We start from the raw sequence: 26833 nt of genomic DNA, 5'->3' as shown, positions 1-26833 counted from the left end.
ACATTCTCTCAAGGGCTTTTAAAAGCACGCTGTACCCCCCCGTTAACCTGGTAACATACTCTCAAGGGCTTTTAAAAGCACACTGACCCCCCGTTAACCTGGTAACATTCTCTCAAGGGCTTTTAAAAGCACGCTGTACCCCCCGTTAACCTGGTAACATTCTCTCAAGGGATTTTAAAAGCATGCTGTAACCCCCGTTAACCTGGTAACATTCTCTCAAGGGCTTTTAAAAGCACGCTGTACCCCCCGTTAACCTGGTACCATTCTCTCAAGGGCTTTTAAAAGCACGTTGTACCCCCCGTTAACCTGGTAACATTCTCTCAAGGTCTTTTAAAAGCACACTGACCTCCCGTTAACCGGGTAACATTCTCTCAAGGTCATTTTAGCTTTGCTTTTGATCCTTCACTTTTCCAGACTCTTCCACAATAAAGTTTCCCGTATTGGTATTAAACAGATAATATTTGGGATAGTTCTTGTGTTGGTAGATGTGGGACGGTTACATTTTCAAGATATTTACTGAGCAATGACTCAAGAGTACAAAATGGGCCGCAAATACCCCACCCCCATTCGTTCAGCTGTGATTAATCTGTTCCACTGCTTATGAATACTTTGTATAACGTCAAATGTGTAGTTGGGAAATAAACACATATTTTAGCAAATATGTATTTTCATTTAACATAATATCTGGTACTGCACTAGGTTAAAGAAATCTCTGTAAGCCACTAAGATGCTTTCACCCTGAAGACACTGCTGATTAAATTATCTAAGAAATAAAGCAGTAACAGGCTTCCTGGAAAACAAGGCAAGAAAACAGAGAACTGTCTTTAACCCAGCCTAGTACCCGCTGCCAAAATCTAAATACAACATGTGTGTCTTTCAACACTCTCCTTTGAGACAGTAAGAGTTATTAAATTATTTTGTAAGCTATCATTTTAATTTGCAGGGTTTAGGGTGGATTATGGGGGGCTCTGGCTGCTCAAGCTGTGTGAAATGACCCCTTGCACACTGTGTATTGCCTAATCTCATACGTGATTTATATAGACCAGCAACAGCTCTGGACTTACAATAAAAGAGATGTTTTAACATCCACAAATTAGGATAGCAAGCTCGGTCATTCCTTTCTGATGGAAAGCACACAAAAGCCTCTTTCAATATTACTCCATCTCTGTGAACTCTACCATACAGCAGCTGCGGAGCCTCCACTGCGATCACAGCTAGTTGCCTGGTTTGCTTATGCAGTTATTTGGTTGAGCTGAAGTTCCAACACTCAATCATTTTGAAAAACTAAAAGAACAAGAAAAAATGATTGTTAAATTAAAACATTAAAAAAAAAAATATAAAAATGAAAACACGACAGTTATAAAGACAAAAGCAAAAAGACAGTTTTGAAAACCTGTTTTTAATTCAATTACAAACCTCAACTTTTTATGTGGCTGCAATGTTTCTATTATGTATATGTAATTTCATTGGAAAATAATGCTGAAAAATAAACTGAAACAGAAAAAGAAACCACTCTCACATTGTCTTTTGCTGGTGGGGGATAGGTATGCCGTGTCATCCTCTCTAGCCAATCAGTGATCTTCTGTGGGCTATGATGCAAGTACTGTATTTACTTACTTACTGTTACATTTTGTGACTGAAGGTTTATTGCCGTTTTGCAAATACTGTAGTGTGGCTGTTCAGTTTGTTACTGTTATGCAAGTACTGTATGTTATGCGGCATTACTGTTAACTGCAACTCTTCACTTGTAATGAAACACAGCGTGAAACGTTTTATTTCAAATGGTGATAAAGAGGGAGTCTTAAAAACTTATGTTCTTGTTATCTATTTATCTGTTTTATTCTTCTTGTTGTTTTTTGAACAAATTAACAAAAATCCATCTTGAAAGCAAGTATATGTACGTGCAAACTGTTTATATTTATGACCGCGCTGAAACCACAACTTTAATACAGTGGTCGCAACTTCTTGATAAAAAAATCACGATTGCAGGACACATGCAGGACAAAAAACTGGAAACTGTTGCCTTAATGCCCACCATAGGCAACCGAGACGGTGTTGGATATTTATTGGACTTGTCTGAAAAGGGTAGTAATTGTTCTTGGATTACCACCTTTGAGGTCTTCAGTGAGGTGCATCTGTGTATTATTTCTTACAAGAAAAACCAAACCCCACAGCTCTTTGGCACACAACAAGAGTAATAAAGAGCTTTGGTGCTCCATGTTGGTGCTACAGCAGCATTTCTATAAGGCTGTGCGTCTGTCAGGAAGGGGTGGCTTTATTCTGAATTTTGACTGAAAATTGTGAAATTCTCCATTACGCTTTTCCTTTGATTAAATAGCGTTCCGATATTCTCTGAAAAGCTCTCTGAAAAAGTTTATTTTTACAGAGACAAAAAACTTGCCTGCAGACAATTAGAAAAAAATAATATGCAAATAGTCTATTGTTGATCGTTTCCCAAACTCTGCTTTGTGTCAACAGCTCTGGAAGGTTCAAATATTTGTAATGGCAGGGGAGCGGCGTGTTCCAAAGCAATGTGGTAAACAAATCCGCTCACACGCTAACTTCATTTAAAATAAAATGCAATGTATTGACCATTCCTCAATGACTACCACCCTCAATTCATTGTGGGAAATCTAAAGCAACTCCAGAATGGCCCTCACTTTTGAGACCGGTCTTTGAAATAGAAGCACCTACCAACAGAACATCTAACATCAGTCCTGCCACATCTACTGTTCAGATATATACTATATGTTGCTCACGTACTTCATTCATCAAAAAAAAACAATAAGGAATATGAGCTCAAACAAATCTAAAATGCATCTTAAGATGAGGGAAAGCAAAGCCACTTTTTCAGGAACAGTGACTTGAAACCTGGTTCTAGGATTCACTCGGTAATCCAGGATTGATGCTGTCAGTAGCACAGCTTGATTCTAGGATTCACTCGGTAATCCAGGATTGATGCTGTCAGTAGCACAGCTTGATTCTAGGATTCACTCGGTAATCCAGGATTGATGCTGTCAGTAGCACAGCTTGATTCTAGGATTCACTCGGTAATCCAGGATTGATGTTGTCAGTAGCACAGCTTGATTCTAGGATTCACTCGGTAATCCAGGATTGATGCTGTCAGTAGCACAGCTTGATTCTAGGATTCACTCGGTAATCCAGGATTGATGCTGTCAGTAGCACAGCTTGATTCTAGGATTCAAAAACATTATTAAACATTATTAAAATAAAAAGACAGACAACCAAACATTGGAGGAATCTACCTGAGGACAGATTACAGCAAAATTCAGTTCCCACAGTGGAGTAAACCGTCAGGAAATTAAGTAATTCAAATTATTGTATACAAATTTGAAGGCTAAAGCCTAAAAAGAACATGCAACTGGTGGTGGACCTCCCCCCACAGCCATTGATAGCATTTCTCAAACATGTGGAGTTCTTACCCCAACAATTTAATAGTTTGAGAAATCTGTACAATGACAATGCATCCTTCAACAAGGAAGCTTCTACCGGGGTAATAATATTTAGTCAGACAGTTGTATAGATTAAAAAAAATCTGGATATTTAGTATATATAGGCCATGAAATAATAAACTACATATTTGTTATTTTACCTTGGTAATGAGTAGATGTGCTGATTACCCCTTTTAAATTTGCGTTATGAATTCAAATAATTAACCAACTAAGAATCGAAACAACTAAAACATTTATTCCACAGATTAGATAAAGATTTCATTTTCTTTGGTTGTTATATTCTAGGAAGCTGTTGAGTTGTTTGAAGGCCTCTCTGATGCAGATGCCTCTCATTGTAGCTATGCTGTAGCTGTAGCGTCACCTCCCATAGAGCAAGGACCTCACACTTTTACTTCATCACCTGCAAAGAAAATGAGATCAGAAACAGCTGACCCTGGCCTAGCCCTGCTTGAGATGGCTCGTAAGAAGCATAACATTAAAATGAGAATCTACGCATTAAAAGAGGAGAAGCTGAGATTATAACTAGCTGCTTTGAAAAGGGAGGGTAGTAAGCGGTTTGACAATGCTTAGTTTCGACTCCCAGTTCCCTTCCTTTATTTTATGCATTTATTTTCGCAATCATTATTGTTGTAAAGAAACAAACGGCTTGAGCCTTTCAATTCAACCCTGCCTCCGTCTAATCTCTGTCCCAAAGAACCCGAAACGCTGCAGTATTGTATCTTCTGTATGTCAGCTGTTCTTTCCCCTCAAAATAATCTACTATGTACTGGTGAAATAGTAATCTCTTATTTTACCCTGTTAATTCATGATAAACTGTGTCGCCAACTTCTGTCTCATCGCCTGTCCACCTTGATGTCTTTCATGTAAGGAGACATTGAGATAGTTTCATCAGGAGGTACATCTGCTTTGAAATCCCGAAGCCCCGCTCATCTACTGAAATTATGCAAAACTGCACATGCCACTATGATCACAAGTGACCTTTCCAATTTAACACGAAGAAATGTTAAACACGGAAACCTCTTTTTAAGAACTCTGAGTGTCTGTTCAGTCACATTTCTAGTCTGTGCATGAGCCTTGTTGAAACGTATACCAGGGTTTAAAATTGGGGTCATTAAATACTGCCTACAGGGGTTGCCATTGTCACCTAACAATATACCTTCAATCTCACTGTTTTCAAACTTGGCGCAGACAAAACTGTTTTCAAATATTCGAGAATCATGTGTAGATCCCGGCCATCGAGCAACTACGTTGGTAATATTTAGCTCTGAATCACTGACCATTTGTACATTGATTGAAAAAAGACCTTTTAAATTCCGAAAAGTTTCAGAACTATCGCCCCCTGGTGATATTATTGGCACATGGGTGCAACAAAGACAATTGCTGTATACGATGGATAGTTTGTTCCGTTGGAAAAGTTATGTATTGCTCTCGTAAACTTGCAATAGCTTCAGTGATGCTGTGAATTACTCTGCACACAGAGACGCATCGTTATGAAGTCACTGATTACTTTTTGAAAAGACCTTGTGGCATTGTTATTAGCACTTGAATGAGAGGCGGAAGAGAATCTTTTTTGTCTCTGTATCTGACGATTTGTGGTTTTAATATCTCCACCAGCCCTATTATACTTTCTTTTCTCATAAGGAATCTCTGTACAAAACTTTCATCATTAAATTCAACAAATGGATTGCTACGAACACAAACAAACTCTAGCCGAAATCTCATGTCCTGAATTTGTCGGACAAGTTCAAAATACCCAGCAGCCATAACTTCATAACAATCCAGACTCAATCCCCCCTCACACCATGATTGGAATGTAATCTAGGATCAAACGTGAATCTTGATGTGCACAATGGAAAAATGTCAATCAAGGATTCAATCCAAGATGCAGTCCAATCTTGGCTGAATCTCGATGTGCGCAATCCACCCCAATTTATCCCCTGGTGTGCCGTGCAGTGTCCTGAAACCTAGTCTCCTGAAACCAAGTTCCAAGCCACAAAGAGGCTTCGTGTTCCCTCAGCTTTACAGTGCATTAAGTCCAAAGAGTTGCGAAATCCAGCCGGGTGCCAGTGACTGTGGTGCTTGCATGATTTTTTGGTTCCCATTACTTGGCAGTGCTTACTGCATTGTGGCGTTTCAGTGCAGTCTGTTGATTCTCTCTTTCTCTTTAACTCTAGAGTCGGACACACTCTGTGTGTTTCAGGACAAGAAGTACCGAGCAGGAGAGAGGTGGCACCCATTCCTGGAGCCCTATGGATTTGTGTATTGTATTAACTGTGTCTGCAGCGAGGTATAGTGCCTTCAATATACCATGGAGTCGGGCACCGTCCCTTCTGAAAATGTGTGTGAAGGAAAATACGAAACACACAAAGGGTTGTGTTGTTTGCTTTGATTAATTAAATACAGCTGGATATTTACGGAACCTTTCATAATAATAATAATACATTTATTTATTTAGTAATAAATTAACTCGAAATGGTACACTATTTCATTTTCTGTTTAATCACATGAAAACTCTAAAGTTTACATACCCCTGTTTCCTCAGAAGAGCTTTAACTTATTTGGTATTCCTGAAACTTTTTTAAACAGCAAAGAACATTTTCATAAATATCAAACTGTATTATTTTTATTCAAACCGACTTTAAACACAGAATGAAGCTTTGTAAATAGAGCCCATTATCTCAGAGTATGTCAGACACACCAGTGTGTAACCATTAACCTGTACATCTGCAATACTCTGCCCCTAGAGGATGTACAAAATATTGCATTATTTACTGATACTTTCACTAAAGCAGGGCTTCTCAAACTCTGTCCTGGGGACCCCCTGTCTCTGCTGGTTTTCATTCCAACTGAACTCTCAATTACTGCACTGCACTAGAGGCAAAGTCTTGTGAGAGGGGGTTATTGGATCAGGTGTACTTATAGATACTATAACTCTTAAGGTCTGAACCATAAGGTGCTGTGTTTATTCCAGATTGTATTCAGTGGTGACTGACACTGAACAGACCCAGCATAATTTACCTGAACCCTTAAACCTCTTCAGTAATATTCCACTCACACTCCCTCACAGCCATGCTGAGCTGTGCAGAGGGGAGCTTTTACTTGAGTATGCCAAATACGGTATTAGGTAAGGGCCCTAATAAAGTGTCCAGTCAGTGTATACTGTGCAGCTTGTGTTGGTTGTAACATTGTGTGTAAAGCATGTCTCCTGTGTGGCAGAGTGGCAATGTGGTGTGCAATCGAGTGAAGTGCCCGATGAGCCAGTGTGCCAGTCCTGTACCCGTCTCCCAGCAGTGCTGCCCTCGATGCCCAGGTAAGGACTACATTATTAAAGTCATTGTATAAAAAAAAATATTGAATTCCATAAATCTAACCTATTTTGCACATTTATTAGCTACATACAGTAGGTTCCAAATGTGCAGTTTTGAAAGAAACACATTTATAGCAAACATGTACCTTCATTTTAAAACACAACATCTGGTACTGCACTAGGTTAAAGAAAGTTCTGCTTGCCTTGTTTTCCAGGAAGTCAGTTACTGCTTTACCTCCTTGGTTATTTTACTCCAGCAGTAACTTCTGGATCAAAGCATATTACTGGCTGAAAGCATGTCACCAAGTCAATAGGTAAAGCAGCTGATTAGTTTTTGACAGGAAGAAAAGCTGTGAAGGGGTGGGGACAATTTCACTATCCAGGAAGTGCAAGACAGTCTAAAAGTATGTATTCCAAACAGAGATTTCTTTAACCTTGTGTAGTACCAGATTTCGTGTTTTAAAATTAAATACATGTTGGCTAAAACTTGTGATTCTTTCAAAATTGCATGACAGAGAACATTAATGGAACTATGTTGTTAGCTTTGAATACTTTAAAGAGAATTACATTTTCAGAGTATTTTTTACTCTTACTTTTTATGATGTTTGAATCATGTTTTATTTTATTACAATGTGAGAACTTGTTTCTGTAGTACACAGTTTGACACGTCCTGTCACCACATTATATAATACCTCCCGTCTTTGTGCAATGGGTTATTTTCAATATACAATGCAACCTGCCTTCGAAAAATCATTGTAAAGTCTTGGAAAGCCATCCTCCGAGGCTAAATTCAAGACCTAATCAAGACTGAAGTACTCGAATTGCATTGGCTGGGTTTCAGCTGTTGTTCCTGGCAAATCCTGCTGTTCAAAGGTTCCAAATACAAAAGATTTAAATTGTGTCAAAACAGCAAACCCCAACCACACAACTCCCAGGAGAGCACCGTGGTTTCCCTAGTCAGTTTCCAACCTTAGTCATGCGCTAGCAAGCCGTGTTTAAATCGACCGCAGGGCAGCACATTAAGTGATTCTTCAAGGTGAATTGGTCATGTACTTGCGAGATGCAAACAATGCCTGAATTTCAAATATGCGGGGTCACTTTATATAAAGTAGCCCACAACTTTGATCTCGTTCTTAGTTTTAATGGATGGCACAAGTTTTTGGCACACGGCTCAGTCTGTCTGGCTCCTAGAGTTTTGACTGCCCAAGGCACATGAAGACTTCCAGTTACTGATTGGGAGCATATTTATGACAAGTCTCCTGGTAATCATGTCAAACTAACACGGTTGTGTTTTTGAAGTGTTTCCCTATTACACCTTTAAAAATGGCATTTCATTTGTAAAGCAGAGCCTGCATTTCAGATATGACTTTGTTGGAATGTTGGATTTATTCTCATTGTTCTTACTCAAGCCTTGCAGCTTTTTAAAAACCAAATGCTGTCACTGAAGACCATCTCTTTCTTTTCAGAAGAGCCCCCCTCTCCCTTGGTCTCGAAGGTCAATGGAAAGGCCTGCAACTATAACGGAGTCGTCTACCAGCACGGGGAGATGTTTGCGGCTGAAGGGCTGTTTCTCAACCGGCTGGCCAATCAGTGTGCCCAGTGCAGCTGCTCGGTACGTGAGGTTCATTACATTACGTTACCTTCACAAAGATCTTAGGTGGCAAGGCCTTGTTGCAATACCCAGCTTGGAATTGGAATACACATTTACTAGCCCTAGCAGGGTAAACCATGCGCTTCAAAGACAAACCGCTTACCATTCAGCTAAAGAGCTAGCTCTGTAGTCGAGAGGTAAGTGCATGTCTTATGCTGGTGTTAATATTATGAACTCATCAGGCACTAGGTGGAAAGTTATTACTCAAGGTTTATAGCACATGCATTCATTTAACCAGTTTAACCAGCTCCTCATTTAGCCCGTGAACCAGCACGACCATCTGAAACCCAGCATACACCAGTGCAGATTATTGCTGGAGTTTCCAGAAGTGACAGTGGCACTACAATGGAACACTGTGGTCCCGTATTTTGGGGCAGTAGTAGCACAAGGGCCACTACAAAGGGATGAGGCTGTCATGAGTACAGTAGTTTTGTTATGCCTATGACAGAATTAATACACATTGTTGATACCACATCAGCACCACAGCCAAGTACTGTTCCACTCATAAACATTTTCATTGTCAGACCATGGAGTTGGTGTACCATGAAACAATCATGGTGAGCAATGGTACCCTGGTTTACCCACTGTCTGAAACATCAGCAATCCGATACACACTGTGATTTCCTGTTCTTAAAATGGGTCCAGCTGACTGCTGTGTTTAACCAGGTGTTCCCTCGTCGATTTCAGGAAGGGAATGTGTACTGCGGACTCCGGACCTGTCCCAAGCTGACCTGCTCTTTCCCAGTGTCTGTCCCTGACTCCTGCTGCCAGGTGTGCAAAGGTAAAAAGGAAGCCGAACAGTTAGCGCCACATGCACATGCTCAGCATGTCATTTTAATACAGAGCCCGCTGGCAGCCAATGCTCTTACAAACGAAGGATCTTGAGTGCCTGAGCAATAGGAATTTCTGAAGTGAGTTGGTTTTATAAATGACCACTATGGATGTGCAGCTGCTGTTTCTGCTCCCTCTGCTGCTGTGAGTTAGTCAATTGAATGAAATCAGAGTTCAATCAAAAGCAGTGGTTGAAAAGCTACATTTGTTAGCAAGCCTGGTAGATTGTGGTCAAAGCAAAAACAGTAATGGAGAACTATAAAAGAAAATCACACAGTCTAGAAGCACCATCTGCCTAGTTCTTAATAATTCCACAACTCTTCTTTGTTGCTATACTGTAGTGTATGTGTCTCAAATGTGCAGTTTTGAAAGAAGTACTAAAACACTACAGCAAACATGTATTTTCATTCTCAAAAAGCTGACGCTGTCCCATTTTAAATACATCTCTGTTTACAAGCCGTGCTTTCAGCTAGTTCTGCACTTCCTTGGTCATCTCACCAGATTACATTTTTCCCACCCCTTCAGTGCCTCCTTTTTTGTGCCATTAACCAACCAGCTGCTTTCCCTATTGACTGACATGCTTTACCACCAGTAACATGACTCCGAAGGAAGACAGTGCTAAGGTGAAATTACAACAGTCTTGAAACAGTAACACTCTTCCTAAAAGCATGTCGTACCTGTCGAGACGTGCCCTTGTTTAAAACTCTGTTCCTTTTCTTCAGGAGATGGGGATTCTTCGTGGGACCAGGGTGATGGGGAACCCTTCCGACAGCCCTCCAACAGAGAAGCTGTGTGTACACTCTTTAGAGGACACCGTTCTGTTCTCTCTCGCAGCTATACTTTATTATAAAACTGAACATTGCTGTGTGACACTGGAGTTCTTGCTAACAGGAAGATGCTGATATTATTTCAGATGGACTTATCTTACTGCCATCATAGTTGTATGGTGTTTAATCCATGTCACGTAATTCTGGTTATGGTTAAACATGAACTATTGCCATGGTTAGTTAACCATTGCCAGACCGTGCTTGGCCTATGGCACAGCCAAACCATGGTCAACTCATACACTGTCAGTTTCAGATGGAGTTTCAAAGCATGGCTGTATAGCACATGCTTTACTGAATGTCTGAGTTGAACCTTCTGTCAAACCATGTGAAATCTATCAATAAAACAATAAATATAATAATATTAGTAAATTATAATGACGGTTAAGTATGCATAGTTATTGTACCTGTATTTTGAAGTGTATCCCAATATTGAAAACCTAATGTATGGTGTACATTAAATTAATGATGAACTCTGGCATGTAAACTTATACTAACACAACCTGCTGCTGTCTGCAATTTCAGAGGCACTCCTCTCACCGCACACAGCCCGACCCCCTGCCTGCCTCTGGGAGGCCTCTGTTCAGTCTGCCCCGCCTGGCGAGCTCCAGGACTCACCGCGGCCTGCTGTCTGACCACCAGCAGGCGTCCGGGACCATTGTGCAGATCGTCATCAACAACAAGCACAAGCATGGGCGAGGTGAGAGCGGTCGAACAGGGCCAGCCTAGAGCAGACGGGCCACAGTGAACACAACCAGAGGGGATTCTGGGCTGTCATATCCATGGAAGATGTTGTATAGAGGCCTGGCAATGGAAGTATGCTGTTGACATGAAAGTGTGTGTGAGCTGGCCTGGGCACATACTTGTAGATGGTTCATAGGCCTGCTTTGATTACTGCCAAGTCTTTTTCAATTAAATACATATTCAAACACCAACACACATTTTATTGAAAGTAAACTGGCCCCTGAAAGAAGACAAGCATGCAAGCTTCATAGCTCCAGCCATAGTAAAAGAGTGAGTTAGTTTGCCAGCTGAACCGTCATTCTTTTTCTCCTATTTTTATATTACAATCAAAGAAACAACATCTACAGCCAGGTTCTTGATTCTTGAAGCTAGATATTGTTCCAGACAGATACTGTACAATATATTTAGTATTCAAAAATATTACACTATGGCACGGTAAGGGAATGTCTAACCTTGTTTGCATCTTTCTCAAAAAAAAAAAAAAACATTAGTCTAGTTTCTAATAATGCTTAGTTTCTCTGTAAATAATATGTTCAATAGTTTATTTTATTTAGCTTTTACAGTGTTAGTCAGGTCTTTTCTTGGAGGGGAATTATAAACTCAGGTTCTTCAGATTACAGTACTAAAATATATAGTATATACAGTATTATAACTTACAGGAACTCTTTATATTTGTGGCCACTGTACATTGCTCTTGCACATATGCCACATGGATTAGCTCCACTGAAGAACCCCTTTGTCTCCCTTCTCCAGTGTGTGTGTCGAATGGAAAGACGTACTCGCACGGAGAATCCTGGCACCCAAACCTGCGCCCCTTTGGAGTCATGGAGTGTGTGCTGTGCACCTGCAACCTCACCAAACAGGAGTGCAAGAAAATCCACTGTCCCGACAGGTACCCCTGCAAATACCCACAGAAGATAGATGGAAAGTGCTGCAAGGTTTGTTCAGGTAAAGTCAACTTTATATAAATATATAATCATGAAGGCATTCGTGCACATCAAAGCTTTTTATAACAAAGGTTCTGACCAATATAAGGCAATTTGTATATTAAAGAATGTCTCTACAAAGTCATACAATTGTTCTTAGCAATTGTAAACCAACCCTGCATACCTTGCTTTTTTATTAATATTTGGCACTGGTCCCAGACTCAAAAATCTTCTATATTCTTTAAGACATGACCATTTATGTTGCTTAAAAACATTTTGATTCAAATAGAACAAAGAAAAAACACAGCATTTCAACTCACTGCGTGTCTTCATCAGGTGTAGAACAGCTTTAGGGTATATATATATATACATATATATATTTAATAAAAGACAAAATGCACAATGAATCCACTCATTGAACAATTCATGAAAGAATATACACAGACATATGATTATATCAAGTTACAGATCACAATATTCAGCATCACATTGGTGACATTGGTTTTATGTTGGGAAATATTTTTAAGAAATATAAAAAACTGAAATATCTTACTTGCATAAGTATTCAACCCCCACACATTAATGTTTGGTAGAGCCACCTTTCGCTGCAATAACAGCTTTAAGTCTTTTGGGGTAAGTATGTACCAGCTTTGCACACAGTGTCGGAGTGATTTTGGCCGATTCTTCTTGGCGGATTTGCTCCAGGTTGTTCAGGTTGGTTGGACGACGCTTGTGGACCGCAATTTTCAAATAGTGCCACAGATTCTCAATGGGATTGAGATCAGGACTTTGACTGGGCCACTGTAGGACATTCACCTTTTTGTTCTTGAGCCACTCCAATGTTGCTTTGGCCTTGTGCTTGGGATCATTGTCCTGCTGAAAGGTGAATTTCCTCCCAAGCTTCAGTTTTTAGCAGACTGAAGCAGGTTCTCTTGCGGTATTTCCCTGTATTTTGCTCCATCCATTCTTCCTTCAATTTTAACAAGATGCCCAGTCCCTGCTGATGAGAAGCATCCCCACAGCATGATGCTGCCACCACCATACTTCACTGTAGGGATGGTGTGTCTTGAGGCATGGGCAGTGTTAGGTTTGCACCACACATAGCACTTTGAGTTTTGGCCAGAAAGCTCTATCTTGGTCTCATCTGACCACAAAACCTTTTCCTACATCGCAGCTATGTCACTCTCATGCTTTCTGGCAATGGGTGCCTGGGTGGTGTGATACAGCTTCCACTTCCTGATTATTGATCCAACTGTGCTCACTGGGATATCCAAACACTTGGATATTATTTTGTACCTTTTCCCTAATCTATGCATTTGTATTACTTTATCTCTAACTTCTGTAGAATGCTCTTTGGTCTTCATTTTCCTTCAGATTCACAGCCTGACCAATGATCCTTCAACAGTGGGGTTTTTATCCAGAAAATGTGACAGCAACTTTAATGGTTCACAGGTGGAGGCCAATGGTAAGGTAATTGTGTCCTCGTTAGGGCAATTTCTTTCATCGGTGTAAACTGGGAGCTTCCACAGCACAGGGGTTGAATACTTATGCAAGCAAGATATTTCAGTTTTTTATTTTTCTTAAAAATATTTCTCAACATAAAACCAATGTCACCTTACAATAATTGATTTTGAGTTTCAGTGTTTTAAAATAAAATATCAAACGGAACAAAATTTCAGTGTACCATTTGTAATTCAGTAATATGAGAGAATTGATCAGGGGTCTGAATACTTTTGCAAGGCACTGTATATACTGTGCAAAACTTTTAGGCAGGTGTGGAAAAATGCTGTAAAGTAAGAATGCTTTCAAAAATAGACATGTTAATAGTTCATATTTATCAATTAACAAAATGCAAAGTGAGTGAACAGAAGAAAAATCTACATCAAATCAATACAGCATCAATTCAGCATCAATTCTTCTAGGTACACTTGCACACAGTTTTTGAAGGAACTCGGCAGGTTGGCCCAAACATCTTGGAGAACTAACTACAGTTCTTCTGTGGATTTAGGCAGCCTCAGTTGCTTCTCTCTCTTCATGTAATCCCAGACAGACTCGATGATGTTGAGATCAGGGCTCTGTGGGGGCCATACCATCACTTCCAGGACTCCTTGTTCTTCTTTACGCTGAAGATAGTTCTTAATGACTTTCGCTTTATGTTTGGGGTCGTTGTCATGCTGCAGAATAAATTTGGGGCCAATCAGATGCCTCCCTGATGGTATTGCATGATGGATAAGTATCTGCCTGTACTTCTCACCATTGAGGAGACCATTAATTCTGACCAAATCCCCAACTCCATTTGCAGAAATGCAGCCCCAAACTTGCAAGGAACCTCCACCATGCTTCACTGTTGCCTGCAGACACTCATTCGTGTACCGCTCTCCAGCCCTTCGGCGAACAAACTGCCTTCTGCTACAGCCAAATATTTCAAATTTTGACTCATCAGTCCAGAGCACCTGCTGCCATTTTTCTGCACCCCAGTTCCTGTGTTTTCGTGCATAGTTGAGTCGCTTGGCCTTGTTTCCACGTCGGAGGTATGGCTTTTTGGCCGCAAGTCTTCCATGAAGGCCACTTCTGACCAGACTTCTCCGGACAGTAGATGGGTGTACCAGGGTCCCACTGTTTTCTGCCAATTCTGAGCTGATGGCACTGCTGGACATCTTCCGATTGCGAAGGGAAGTAAGCATGATGTGTCTTTCATCTGCTGCAGTAAGTTTCCTTGGCCGACCACTGCGTCTACGGTCCTCAACGTTGCCCGTTTCTTTGTGCTTCTTCAAAAGAGCTTGGACAGCACATCTGGAAACCCCTGTCTGCCTTGAAATTTCTGCCTGGGAGAGACCTTGCTGATGCAGTATAACTACCTTGTGTCTTGTTGCTGTGCTCAGTCTTGCCATAGTGTATGACTTTTGACAGTAAACTGTCTTCAGCAACCTCACCTTGTTAGCTGTGTTTGGCTGTTCCTCACCCAGTTTTATTCCTCCTACACAGCTGTTTCTGTTTCAGTTAATGATTGTGTTTCAACCTACATATTGAATTGATGATCATTAGCACCTGTTTGGTATAATTGTTTAATCATACACCTGACTATATGCCTACAAAATCCCTGACTTTGTGCAAGTGTACCTAGAAGAATTGATGCTGTTTTAAAGGCAAAGGGTGGTCACACCAAATATGGATTTGATTTAGATTTTTCTTCTGTTCACTCACTTTGCATTTAGTTAATTGATAAATATAATCTATTAACATGTCTATTTTTGAAAGCATTCTTACTTTACAGCATTTTTTCACACCTACCTAAAACTTTTGCACAGTACTGTATATATATATATATATATATATATATATATATATATATATATATATATATATATATATACAGTGTATATATACTGTATACACACACTGATGCACAAAAGAAATGCATCACTCCGGTCTAATGGATTTAATCAAATATTTTAAACATTGATATCAAACAAAATCACAGAAAATATGAAGAAAAATACAGATCAAAGAATCATAAGTTTTCAGTATGAAACGTGACACACTGTCAAAATGAAAACATTACAAAGTTAGTATCGTGTATGACCTTCCTGAGCATTAACACAATCCTGGCAGTGTTGACACATAGACCGGATCAGCATCTGGATAGACTGCTGTGGGATGTTCCACCACTCTTTCTGTGCAGCTGCAGCCAGCTGGTGAAGATTGGCTGGTCGTGGTTGTCTCCTGTGGATGGCACTGGTGATCTGGTCCCACAGATGTTCTATTGGACTCAGGTCAGGAGAAAAATCTGTCCACAGCAAGACCTCAACATTGTTTTCTTGAAGTCGTGCAATTGTAATCCCAGCATTGTGTGATCTTGCATTGTCCTGCTGGAAAACCGGCACATCCGGATTCCTCCCCAGCCTGACTGTTTGAGGCGTGACCTTTTCAAACATTCCTGAACGCTGGTGGTTAGCATCGCTGATATCTGTGCACTTGAGGTGTAGGATGTGTTGATGAATAAATACTGTATATTATTCCATAGTTTAGCCTTGGTGCTATAAGCAGACTCTGATGACTAGGTTATTTCAAGTTTATTCTCCTCTTAGATGTAGGTAGGGAGGTATGTTTCCTCCCCCTTCAAACCAGCTTGCGGCTACGTCACCCTGAAACTTCCGAATCAACTTGTTTTTCCACATGGGACACTATTGTTCTTCATGAATCATTTCTATGCTGTTGTTAAATTATTTATTTATTATTTATTTCTTAGCAGACTTACAATTGTTACAAGATATCACATTATTTTGACATACAATTACCCATTTATACAGTTGGGTTTTTGCTGGAGCAGTCTAGGTAAAGTACCTTGCTCAAGGGTACAGCAGCAGTGTCCCCCACCTGGGATTGAACCCACGACCCTCCAGTCAAGAGTCCAAAGCCCTAACCACTACTCCACACTGCTGCCCCACGCGTATCCAGCTGTACTGACGTGTATCAAGCTGTATTTTATTCTTGTATTCGGGTCCTCTGAGTGGCTTGTTTTGCATTGTAATGCCTGATCAGATTACACAGTATGAAGCTAACATGTGTTTGTGGTGTGTGTCTGCGAAAACCAAGACGCAGAGTCCTGGTACAGCAGGAATGGATTTCATTGCTAGAGTCAATGCTGGAATGTTGCGTTTAATCACTCAGATTCAGAGCATAACTCAGCGTCTTGGAATAAACCACCGTGTCTGATTCACTGTGTGTCTTATTAATGTGCTGTGACACCATAAACCACTGTGGCTGATTCACTGTGTGTCTTATTAATATGCTGTGGCACCAAACCCACCCATAGTAACTGCAATGCACACAATATTGAACAACTGAAGCCCTATCATTGAAAAAATAAATAATAAACAAACAAAGACAATTCACAGAGCTGCTCATACATGTGTCACACTGGTTTAAATATATCTACTGCTAACCCGGTTGCAGAATGAAGGATGTATGTATAAGCTTCATTGTGTGTTGCTGTAGCTGCAGAGATGGCGCTGCAGAGAGACGACAGTAAGGAGTATTTCTGTGGTGAAGAGACTCTGCCTGTGTATGAGTCAGTGTTTGCTGGGGAGGAGGAGACCATCAGAAGAATTGCACTGGAAACAGAGACCCCCCCTGAGGCTGAGCTGCACATATGGACTATAGGAAAAGGTAAGACTGCGATGTGCACTCCATAGACTGTATAATGGGCTTTTACTTGAGAACATGCAGGAAATCCTTTGGTTTCGTATATATAAACTCATGCGCCTGCCTCTGAGATAAGTTCAAATACAAGACGTTGTAGGGCTAAGATGTTTATAAATCTCTGCATCACTAGACACCAGCATGTGTGACAAGGACATTGATAAAGACCACATTAAAGCATTGTACAGTAAGTCTTGCATATAAGCCCAGAGTTTCAGAACATGGTTGTACATCACAGCCAGTCATTGCTATACTGTGATGGACCAGGACCCTCTCACATGTCTAAACTGCTCACATCTACTAGGTCTGAGCCTGCACCCGAACGTTTATTCAGATTCTGGTTGCATCCCAATTTTGTTGGATTCTGCACAGATTCAGAAAAACTCAGCATAACCTCTATTGTTTATAATAAACCTGATGGAATGTTGTACACTGGCTCAGCCAATCAGGCTGCAGGATTGCCGGTGTATAACTCACTGGTAAATGCTGGTACTCTAAACCAAAAGCCTCATCACTTGTATTAAATTCTAATGCATTAGTTCACCACTACTGTAGTTTGAAACTCAAAACAAGCATATTGGGTCACTTTTTTGTGTAATTTTGTACGTTTAACACTTAAAAATGTCTTTATACACAAAAACTATTTTTCAGTTAATAATAGTAATATTACCTAACACTGTGGCTTTGACCTAACTTTAGCTTAGCCGTCACTGTGGCTGTTTATCTATAGTAGGTGGTCCTGTGACGTCACCATGTTAGATTTTAGAAACTGTGCGCCTAGGCTGTTGCATCACAAGTATACATCTAGATTGATTTGACCACCTCTATGCTAGAGCCAGTCACACCAAGGAAGCCTTGAGATGAGAGACAGTGGCAAAACCTGGAGCTGGGAAACAAGGAAGGGGGAGGGGGGATGAACCATAAAAGAGCCTGTGTTGTCCTGAAGGATTGATAATACATTTGGGCAGACACTCCTTTAAAATAGATTCATGACTTTCATCTCTTTGTACCTTCAGTGCTGATTTCTACCGGCTGAATGGGAACGACACAGTGGAGAGATACGTCCTGATAATTGCTAAACGAGAACAAATGAACAAATGCCAACATGAACTGACATTCATTATCTCGATCACAGCTCTATACATTTCAATGCTGATATTTTCTAACACAGGTTATTTACTTGCTTTCTTATCCAGGTGTTTTGCGTAACTTCCGAATTGAGAAAATGTCAAGGAAAGACTTTCACCGACTGAGGGACTTCAAACCACTGACAAAGACCACGCACAGTATGTGTTCCTCTCCTCTCGGTTTTCAGTTATAGCCCAGTGATAATTTCAGTGGTTTTGTTTCTTCAGTTTTATCAATTCAGTGTTGATAGTAAGTTGTGCTTCAATACTATTTATGCTAATCATCGTAATGTATGTTTCTGTTTTTATTATTTCTTTTTTATTTATGTTTGCTGTTTTTTGTTTTATGCAAAGTATGCAAAGTCTAACGAAAACTCATCAAAAAAACTAAGAACAATGGCCTGTAATGCCTGTAACAGCAGAGTATCACACAGCACTGCCCGTAACAGCAGAGTATCACACAGCACTGCCCGTAACAGCAGTGTATCACACAGCACTGCCTGTAACAGCAGAGTATCACACAGCACTGCCTGTAACAGCAGAGTATCACACAGCACTGCCCGTAACAGCAGAGTATCACACAGCACTGCCCGTAACAGCAGTGTATCACACAGCACTGCCTGTAACAGCAGTGTATCACACAGCACTGCCTGTAACCGCAGAGTATCACACAGCACTGCCCATAACAGCAGAGTATCACACAGCACTGCCCATAACAGCAGAGTATCACACAGCACTGCCCGTAACAGCAGAGTATCACACAGCACTGCCTGTAACAGCAGAGTATCACACAGCACTGCCTGTAACAGCAGAGTATCACACAGCACTGCCTGTAACAGCAGTGTATCACACAGCACTGCCCATAACAGCAGAGTATCACACAGCACTGCCCGTAACAGCAGAGTATCACACAGCACTGCCCGTAACAGCAAAGTATCACACAGCACTGCCTGTAACAGAAGTGTATCACACAGCACTGCCCGTAACAGCAGAGTATCACACAGCACTGCCCATAACAGCAGAGTATCACACAGCACTGCCTGTAACAGCAGAGTATCACACAGCACTGCCTGTAACAGCAGTGTATCACACAGCACTGCCCATAACAGCAGAGTATCACACAGCACTGCCCGTAACAGCAGAGTATCACACAGCACTGCCCGTAACAGCAGAGTATCACACAGCACTGCCTGTAACAGAAGTGTATCACACAGCACTGCCCGTAACAGCAGAGTATCACACAGCACTGCCCGTAACAGCAGAGTATCACACAGCACTGCCCGTAACAGCAGTGTATGACACAGCACTGCCTGAAACAGAAGTGTATCACACAGCACTGCCCGTAACAGCAGTGTATCACACAGCACTGCCTGTAACAGCAGCGTATCACACAGCACTGCCCGTAACAGCAGTGTATGACACAGCACTGCCCGCAACAGCAGAGTATCACACAGCACTGCCTGTAACAGCAGAGTATCACACAGCACTGCCCGTAACAGCAGTGTATCACACAGCACTGCCTGTAACAGAAGAGTATCACACAGCACTGCCCGTAACAGCAGAGTATCACACAGCACTGCCTGTAACAGAAGAGTATCACACAGCACTGCCCGTAACAGCAGAGTATCACACAGCACTGCCCGTAACAGCAGTGTATCACACAGCACTGCCCGTAACAGAAGTGTATCACACAGCACTGCCTTTAACAGCAGAGTATCACACAGCACTGCCCGTAACAGCAGAGTATCACACAGCACTGCCCGTAACAGCAGAGTATCACACAGCACTGCCCGTAACAGCAGAGTATCACACAGCACTGCCCGTAACAGAAGTGTATCACACAGCACTGCCCGTAACAGCAGAGTATCACACAGCACTGCCTGTAACAGCAGAGTATCACACAGCACTGCCTGTAACAGAAGTGTATCACACAGCACTGCCTTTAACAGCAGAGTATCACACAGCACTGCCCGTAACAGCAGAGTATCACACAGCACTGCCTGTAACAGCAGAGTATCACACAGCACTGCCCGTAACAGCAGTGTATCACACAGCACTGCCTGTAACAGAAGAGTATCACACAGCACTGCCCGTAACAGCAGAGTATCACACAGCACTGCCTGTAACAGAAGAGTATCACACAGCACTGCCCGTAACAGCAGAGTATCACACAGCACTGCCCGTAACAGAAGTGTATCACACAGCACTGCCCGTAACAGCAGAGTATCACACAGCACTGCCTGTAACAGCAGAGTATCACACAGCACTGCCTGTAACAGAAGTGTATCACACAGCACTGCCTTTAACAGCAGAGTATCACACAGCACTGCCCGTAACAGCAGAGTATCACACAGCACTGCCTGTAACAGCAGAGTATCACACAGCACTGCCCGTAACAGCAGTGTATCACACAGCACTGCCTGTAACAGAAGAGTATCACACAGCACTGCCCGTAACAGCAGAGTATCACACAGCACTGCCTGTAACAGAAGAGTATCACACAGCACTGCCCGTAACAGCAGAGTATCACACAGCACTGCCCGTAACAGCAGAGTATCACACAGCACTGCCCGTAACAGCAGAGTATCACACAGCACTGCCCGTAACAGAAGTGTATCACACAGCACTGCCCGTAACAGCAGAGTATCACACAGCACTGCCCGTAACAGCAGTGTATCACACAGCACTGCCCGTAACAGCAGAGTATCACACAGCACTGCCTGTAACAGCAGTGTATCACACAGCACTGCCTGTAACAGCAGAGTATCACACAGCACTGCCCATAACAGCAGAGTATCACACAGCACTGCCTGTAACAGAAGAGTATCACACAGCACTGCCCGTAACAGCAGTGTATCACACAGCACTGCCTGTAACAGCAGAGTATCACACAGCACTGCCCATAACAGCAGAGTATCACACAGCACTGCCTGTAACAGAAGAGTATCACACAGCACTGCCCGTAACAGCAGTGTATCACACAGCACTGCCCGTAACAGCAGAGTATCACACAGCACTGCCCGTAACAGCAGAGTATCACACAGCACTGCCCGTAACAGAAGTGTATCACACAGCACTGCCTGTAACAGCAGAGTATCACACAGCACTGACCGTAACAGCAGAGTATCACACAGCACTGCCTGTAACAGCAGAGTATCACACAGCACTGCCCGTAACAGCAGAGTATCACACAGCACTGCCCGTAACAGCAGAGTATCACACAGCACTGCCCGTAACAGCAGAGTATCACACAGCACTGCCCGTAACAGCAGAGTATCACACAGCACTGCCCGTAACAGAAGTGTATCACACAGCACTGCCCGTAACAGCAGAGTATCACACAGCACTGCCCGTAACAGCAGAGTATCACACAGCACTGCCTGTAACAGAAGAGTATCACACAGCACTGCCCGTAACAGCAGAGTATCACACAGCACTGCCCGTAACAGCAGTGTATTACACAGCACTGCCCGTAACAGCAGAGTATCACACAGCACTGCCCGTAACAGCAGTGTATCACACAGCACTGCCCGTAACAGCAGAGTATCACACAGCACTGCCCGTAACAGCAGTGTATCACACAGCACTGCCCGTAACAGCAGAGTATCACACAGCACTGCCCGTAACAGCAGAGTATCACACAGCACTGCCTGTAACAGAAGTGTATCACACAGCACTGCCTGTAACAGCAGCGTATCACACAGCACTGCCCGTAACAGCAGTGTATCACACAGCACTGCCCGTAACAGCAGAGTATCACACAGCACTGCCTGTAACAGCAGTGTATCACACAGCACTGCCTGTAACAGCAGAGTATCACACAGCACTGCCCATAACAGCAGAGTATCACACAGCACTGCCTGTAACAGAAGAGTATCACACAGCACTGCCCGTAACAGCAGTGTATCACACAGCACTGCCTGTAACAGCAGAGTATCACACAGCATTGCCCGTAACAGCAGAGTATCACACAGCACTGCCCGTAACAGCAGAGTATCACACAGCACTGCCTGTAACAGCAATGTATCACACAGCACTGCCTGTAACAGCAGAGTATCACACAGCACTGCCCGTAACAGCAGAGTATCACACAGCACTGCCTGTAACAGCAGAGTATCACACAGCACTGCCCGTAACAGCAGAGTATCACACAGCACTGCCCGTAACAGCAGAGTATCACACAGCACTGCCTGTAACAGAAGTGTATCACACAGCACTGCCCGTAACAGCAGTGTATTACACAGCACTGCCCGTAACAGCAGAGTATCACACAGCACTGCCCGTAACAGCAGAGTATCACACAGCACTGCCTGTAACAGAAGTGTATCACACAGCACTGCCCGTAACAGCAGAGTATCACACAGCACTGCCCGTAACAGCAGTGTATCACACAGCACTGCCCGTAACAGCAGCGTATCACACAGCACTGCCTCTAACAGCAATGTATCACACAGCACTGCCCGTAACAGCAGAGTATCACACAGCACTGCCTGTAACAGCAATGTATCACACAGCACTGCCTGTAACAGCAGAGTATCACACAGCACTGCCCGTAACAGCAGAGTATCACACAGCACTGCCTGTAACAGCAATGTATCACACAGCACTGCCTGTAACAGCAGAGTATCACACAGCACTGCCCGTAACAGCAGAGTATCACACAGCACTGCCCGTAACAGCAGAGTATCACACAGCACTGCCCGTAACAGCAGAGTATCACACAGCACTGCCTTTAACAGCAGAGTATCACACAGCACTGCCCGTAACAGAAGTGTATCACACAGCACTGCCTGTAACAGAAGTGTATCACACAGCACTGCCCGTAACAGCAGAGTATCACACAGCACTGCCCGTAACAGCAGAGTATCACACAGCACTGCCCATAACAGCAGAGTATCACACAGCACTGCCCGTAACAGCAGCGTATCACACAGCACTGCCTGTAACAGAAGTGTATCACACAGCACTGCCTGTAACAGCAATGTATCACACAGCACTGCCCGTAACAGCAGAGTATCACACAGCACTGCCTGTAACAGCAGCGTATCACACAGCACTGCCCGTAACAGAAGTGTATCACACAGCACTGCCTGTAACAGAAGAGTATCACACAGCACTGCCCGTAACAGCAGAGTATCACACAGCACTGCCCGTAACAGCAGAGTATCACACAGCACTGCCCGTAACAGCAGAGTATCACACAGCACTGCCCGTAACAGCAGAGTATCACACAGCACTGCCTTTAACAGCAGAGTATCACACAGCACTGCCCGTAACAGCAGAGTATCACACAGCACTGCCCGTAACAGCAGAGTATCACACAGCACTGCCCGTAACAGAAGTGTATCACACAGCACTGCCCGTAACAGCAGAGTATCACACAGCACTGCCCGTAACAGCAGAGTATCACACAGCACTGCCCGTAACAGCAGAGTATCACACAGCACTGCCTGTAACAGAAGTGTATCACACAGCACTGCCCGTAACAGCAGAGTATCACACAGCACTGCCCGCAACAGCAGAGTATCACACAGCACTGCCTTTAACAGCAGAGTATCACACAGCACTGCCCGTAACAGCAGAGTATCACACAGCACTGCCCGTTTCACGTTCAGCCTCTATCTTCGTTGTAAACGTGGCTCATACCGCCCCCTTTTTAATCCACATTAATTCTGTTGATATTTCCCCTCAAGAGGAATTTCTTGACCCCTGATTAGTGTTACTGGCAGTGCTGTGTGATACACTGCCATTGCGGATTCTGTCCCCGGTCGGTGATATGCGATGAGGTAGAAAGCTCTATAAGCGTGAATGCAGGCAAGCCAGGCTCTTTTGCAGTGTGGTTGAGTCACATTTTGCAGTGCGCGGGGTCGCCGGTTTCCGCCCAGCCTTCGCCCTGTTACATTAACATCATAAAAATGCATTAAAAATACAGAGGAAACCAGGATAGAGCAGAGACCAAGTGAGCCTCTATTTAGATCTGCTTCTGATTCGATCTCTGATTTTGTAGCCTTAACCAAACGATGAAATGGGACTCCAGTAACAGAAGATGTTTTTTTTTTGATACCCTTCAGGTCGCTGGGAGATTTTCCGTGAAGGAGAGACCCAGGTCAGCCAGCTGTGTTCCAGCAGGTCCTGCAGGACGGAGCTGGAGGATCTGGTGAAGGTTCTGTACCTGGACAAGCCAGTGAAAGGGCACTGCTGAGGAGGGGCTCTGCCCGAGCCAGAGGGAAGAGGACTCGTTCCACTGCACACTCCCACTCTGGGACTGCAGCGCAGTGCATTCTGGGTTTTAAACGGCCCAAAACCAAACTGTCCTTCAGAACCCCTTTATTAGGAGTCTCGTTATTAATAAAGAGTATGTACAAGAATGTACTGGATAACAGAATTGAGCTACACATGGCATGGTGTTAGTAATACCCAGCAGGGAGTTATCACTTGCTATGGACTTGCAGTTCAAGAGTGGCTTTTATAGTAAAATATGAGAAGTAGGTTTTGTTTTTGATCTGTTTTATTTTGTAGTATTTCACTTTTGTTATCCTGGTCTTATGGTTCTTAATTCCAGACTGGCGACTATGATTTTAACAGGCCTTTGACATATAATTAGTGCACTGCTTTTTTTTTTTTTTTTTGAGGGGAGCACAAAATACTATAATGCACCACAAACTTTTTACAGTACCATAATCGACTCTCTTTCCCCATTGAAACATCACTGAGACCTGTTCATTGTGCGAGAGATGAAAACAGTATTGGATTTGTAATACTGAACTTACAAACTTTTTAAAGGTTACATTTTTAAATTGTAGGAATGTTTTCAATTCAACTTGCTTTTCTATTGTTTACCTGGATCATCTGCCTGTTCTCATGTTAGAGGGTGAAACCTGACAGTTAACAGGTTTCACAATGCACTCCTCAAAAAAACCCCACAGAAAACAAAAAAACAGCATATAATAAACAATATCTCAGTATACCGTTGAGTACAGGTTTTTATCAGTAGTGTCGCTTGGACTAAGACTTAGTGGAATGACATATTTTATAGATGTTTCAATTTTTCTTTCCAACCTCCGTAAGTAAGTTGTGATTAGAACATCTTCTGAACTTCTTCAGAAACTCTTCATAAAACTCACACACGGAGCATCAAAAAGCAATACATGAGTGTGACATTCCCACCATTCTCGTCCAAGGTTTTCTTGTGAAATACTGATAAACCTGGAAGCGTTCTGTATGGAACAAAGGAGAACTTCAGCAGAGTGCCTGTGGGAAGTCTAATCAAGACATGCATGTCCTGCCGTGTGGTTGCCCAAAGTGATACAGGTTGGGGCAGGTAGTATTGGCCATGTAACCCTTGCTTGCTCATGCATCTTGAATAGATATCCACCCCCTCTTCCAATACATGCAAATGATTTTAATGAGCAGGCAGTCTCTCCATGTTATGCAGATGGGTTATCTGTTCTTCATTATAGAACAAGTAATCCATTTCAAATCTGTGCAGGTGTCTCCCTTTTTTAGTTATGTTGATGCTGTTTTGGTGCCTGTGTGGTTTGGTACTGTGCCGTAACAAAGCACTTGTAAACAGGAATACAATCCTCTTATGTATGAAGGGGCCCTGTGGTTATTGACAACATGGTAAACCCTTACCTATACATCCGTCTCATTCGCTGTAGGTCTGTACTCTTAGAAAGATGTACTGCAAGCAGAGAGAGCAATAGAGGCCACGAATAACCTTAATACGTCAAAAGGACATATAACAGTTTTGAAAAGGCAATGTCCAAAGGAATTCAATAGCAAAAAACTTAAGAAAAGTCTTGTTTTGTGTTGGAATCAAGTCTTTTATTTTCACATGTGCTCTATGGGGTCCCTCTCAGTCCAATCAGATGAAAGATAATTATGATTGCAATCCAACTGCCTTTTGAAAGCTAAGCGCAGAATCGAACCAGCATGGTATCCCAGTATTCTCTTGGGTCAGACAGACGTATTTTGGTCTTTAGACATTTTGGCTATGTATTTATTTGTATTATAGATAACGTTGGCAGCATACAATGGTTATAGTTTTGCTTTGTATTCATTTGTAATCACAGAAATATAAGGATATGGTTAAGTGGATGTATGTAAAGGTGTTTTTTTTACTCTGTTTCTTACTGAATCAATATACTGTACTATGCTTTCAAGGATTCTTGTTCATAGTAATGTATCGGTATTGGCGCTTATGTTGTGCTTTTTAAACTAATAAAGTACAGTAGATATCTTGTAACATTTCACTTTTTTCTGCTGTGTTATCATACATCATTTTGAGAATATGGGATAATTTGGGGTACATTTAAAAAGAATACAAAACAACTCCAACTCTATGAGCTGGTTTCTCAATCCAGTATAATTTTGCTTCAGGTATGTTAGTCTAATACTAGTGCTAATCAGAGTATGTGAAACCAGCCTTGTGTGTGTATATCAACAGGAAGAAATAAAAAGAAAACATCACTTATGTTTTTAAACCCCCCTTAGCAAGTATAACTGAGATTGGATAAACCATTGCTGGCTGTGATAGTTTCCTGATCACTCATGGAACAGCAATGACTGGTTGTGATGTGCGATGTTCTGAAACTCCATGGTCTGCCAATGTGTTGAACATGGACTGGGTGTGTTGAATGTACAGCATGAAACATGGTCTGTCAGTGGTTAACCATGGGGAATCAGGGTGAACCATGTTATTAGTCTATGGTTTAACCAAGGGGAAAACATGGCATATGGTTCACA

The 26833-nt window shown here is 42.4% G+C and overlaps 1 protein-coding gene across 4 annotated transcripts in view; it reads left to right on the top strand.

The window, feature by feature from the left end:
• Positions 1-26344, top strand: part of LOC131697780 (chordin-like protein 1) — a 30591-nt gene extending 4247 nt beyond the window's left edge. For 2 of the 4 annotated variants that reach the window (XM_058989031.1, XM_058989030.1), the window contains exons 4-13: positions 5648-5760; positions 6690-6783; positions 8247-8392; positions 9119-9212; positions 9985-10052; positions 10612-10786; positions 11584-11778; positions 16755-16925; positions 18155-18244; positions 24157-26344. In XM_058989031.1, coding sequence (XP_058845014.1) covers positions 5648-5760; positions 6690-6783; positions 8247-8392; positions 9119-9212; positions 9985-10052; positions 10612-10786; positions 11584-11778; positions 16755-16925; positions 18155-18244; positions 24157-24287 — 1277 coding nt within the window. In that variant the 3' untranslated portion in view covers positions 24288-26344. The remainder of the gene's footprint in view (positions 1-5647; positions 5761-6689; positions 6784-8246; positions 8393-9118; positions 9213-9984; positions 10053-10611; positions 10787-11583; positions 11779-16754; positions 16926-18154; positions 18245-24156) is intronic. The other 2 variants (XM_058989034.1, XM_058989032.1) reach the window with 2 other exon arrangements.
• Positions 26345-26833: the final 489 nt, after the last annotated feature.

This window comes from Acipenser ruthenus, chromosome 16 (assembly GCF_902713425.1).
Source record: "Acipenser ruthenus chromosome 16, fAciRut3.2 maternal haplotype, whole genome shotgun sequence".
In the NCBI taxonomy this organism is placed as follows: Eukaryota; Metazoa; Chordata; class Actinopteri; order Acipenseriformes; family Acipenseridae; genus Acipenser; species Acipenser ruthenus.
The sequence above is the reverse complement of the archived record's forward strand: the minus strand, read 5'-3'. Positions and strand labels throughout refer to the sequence as shown.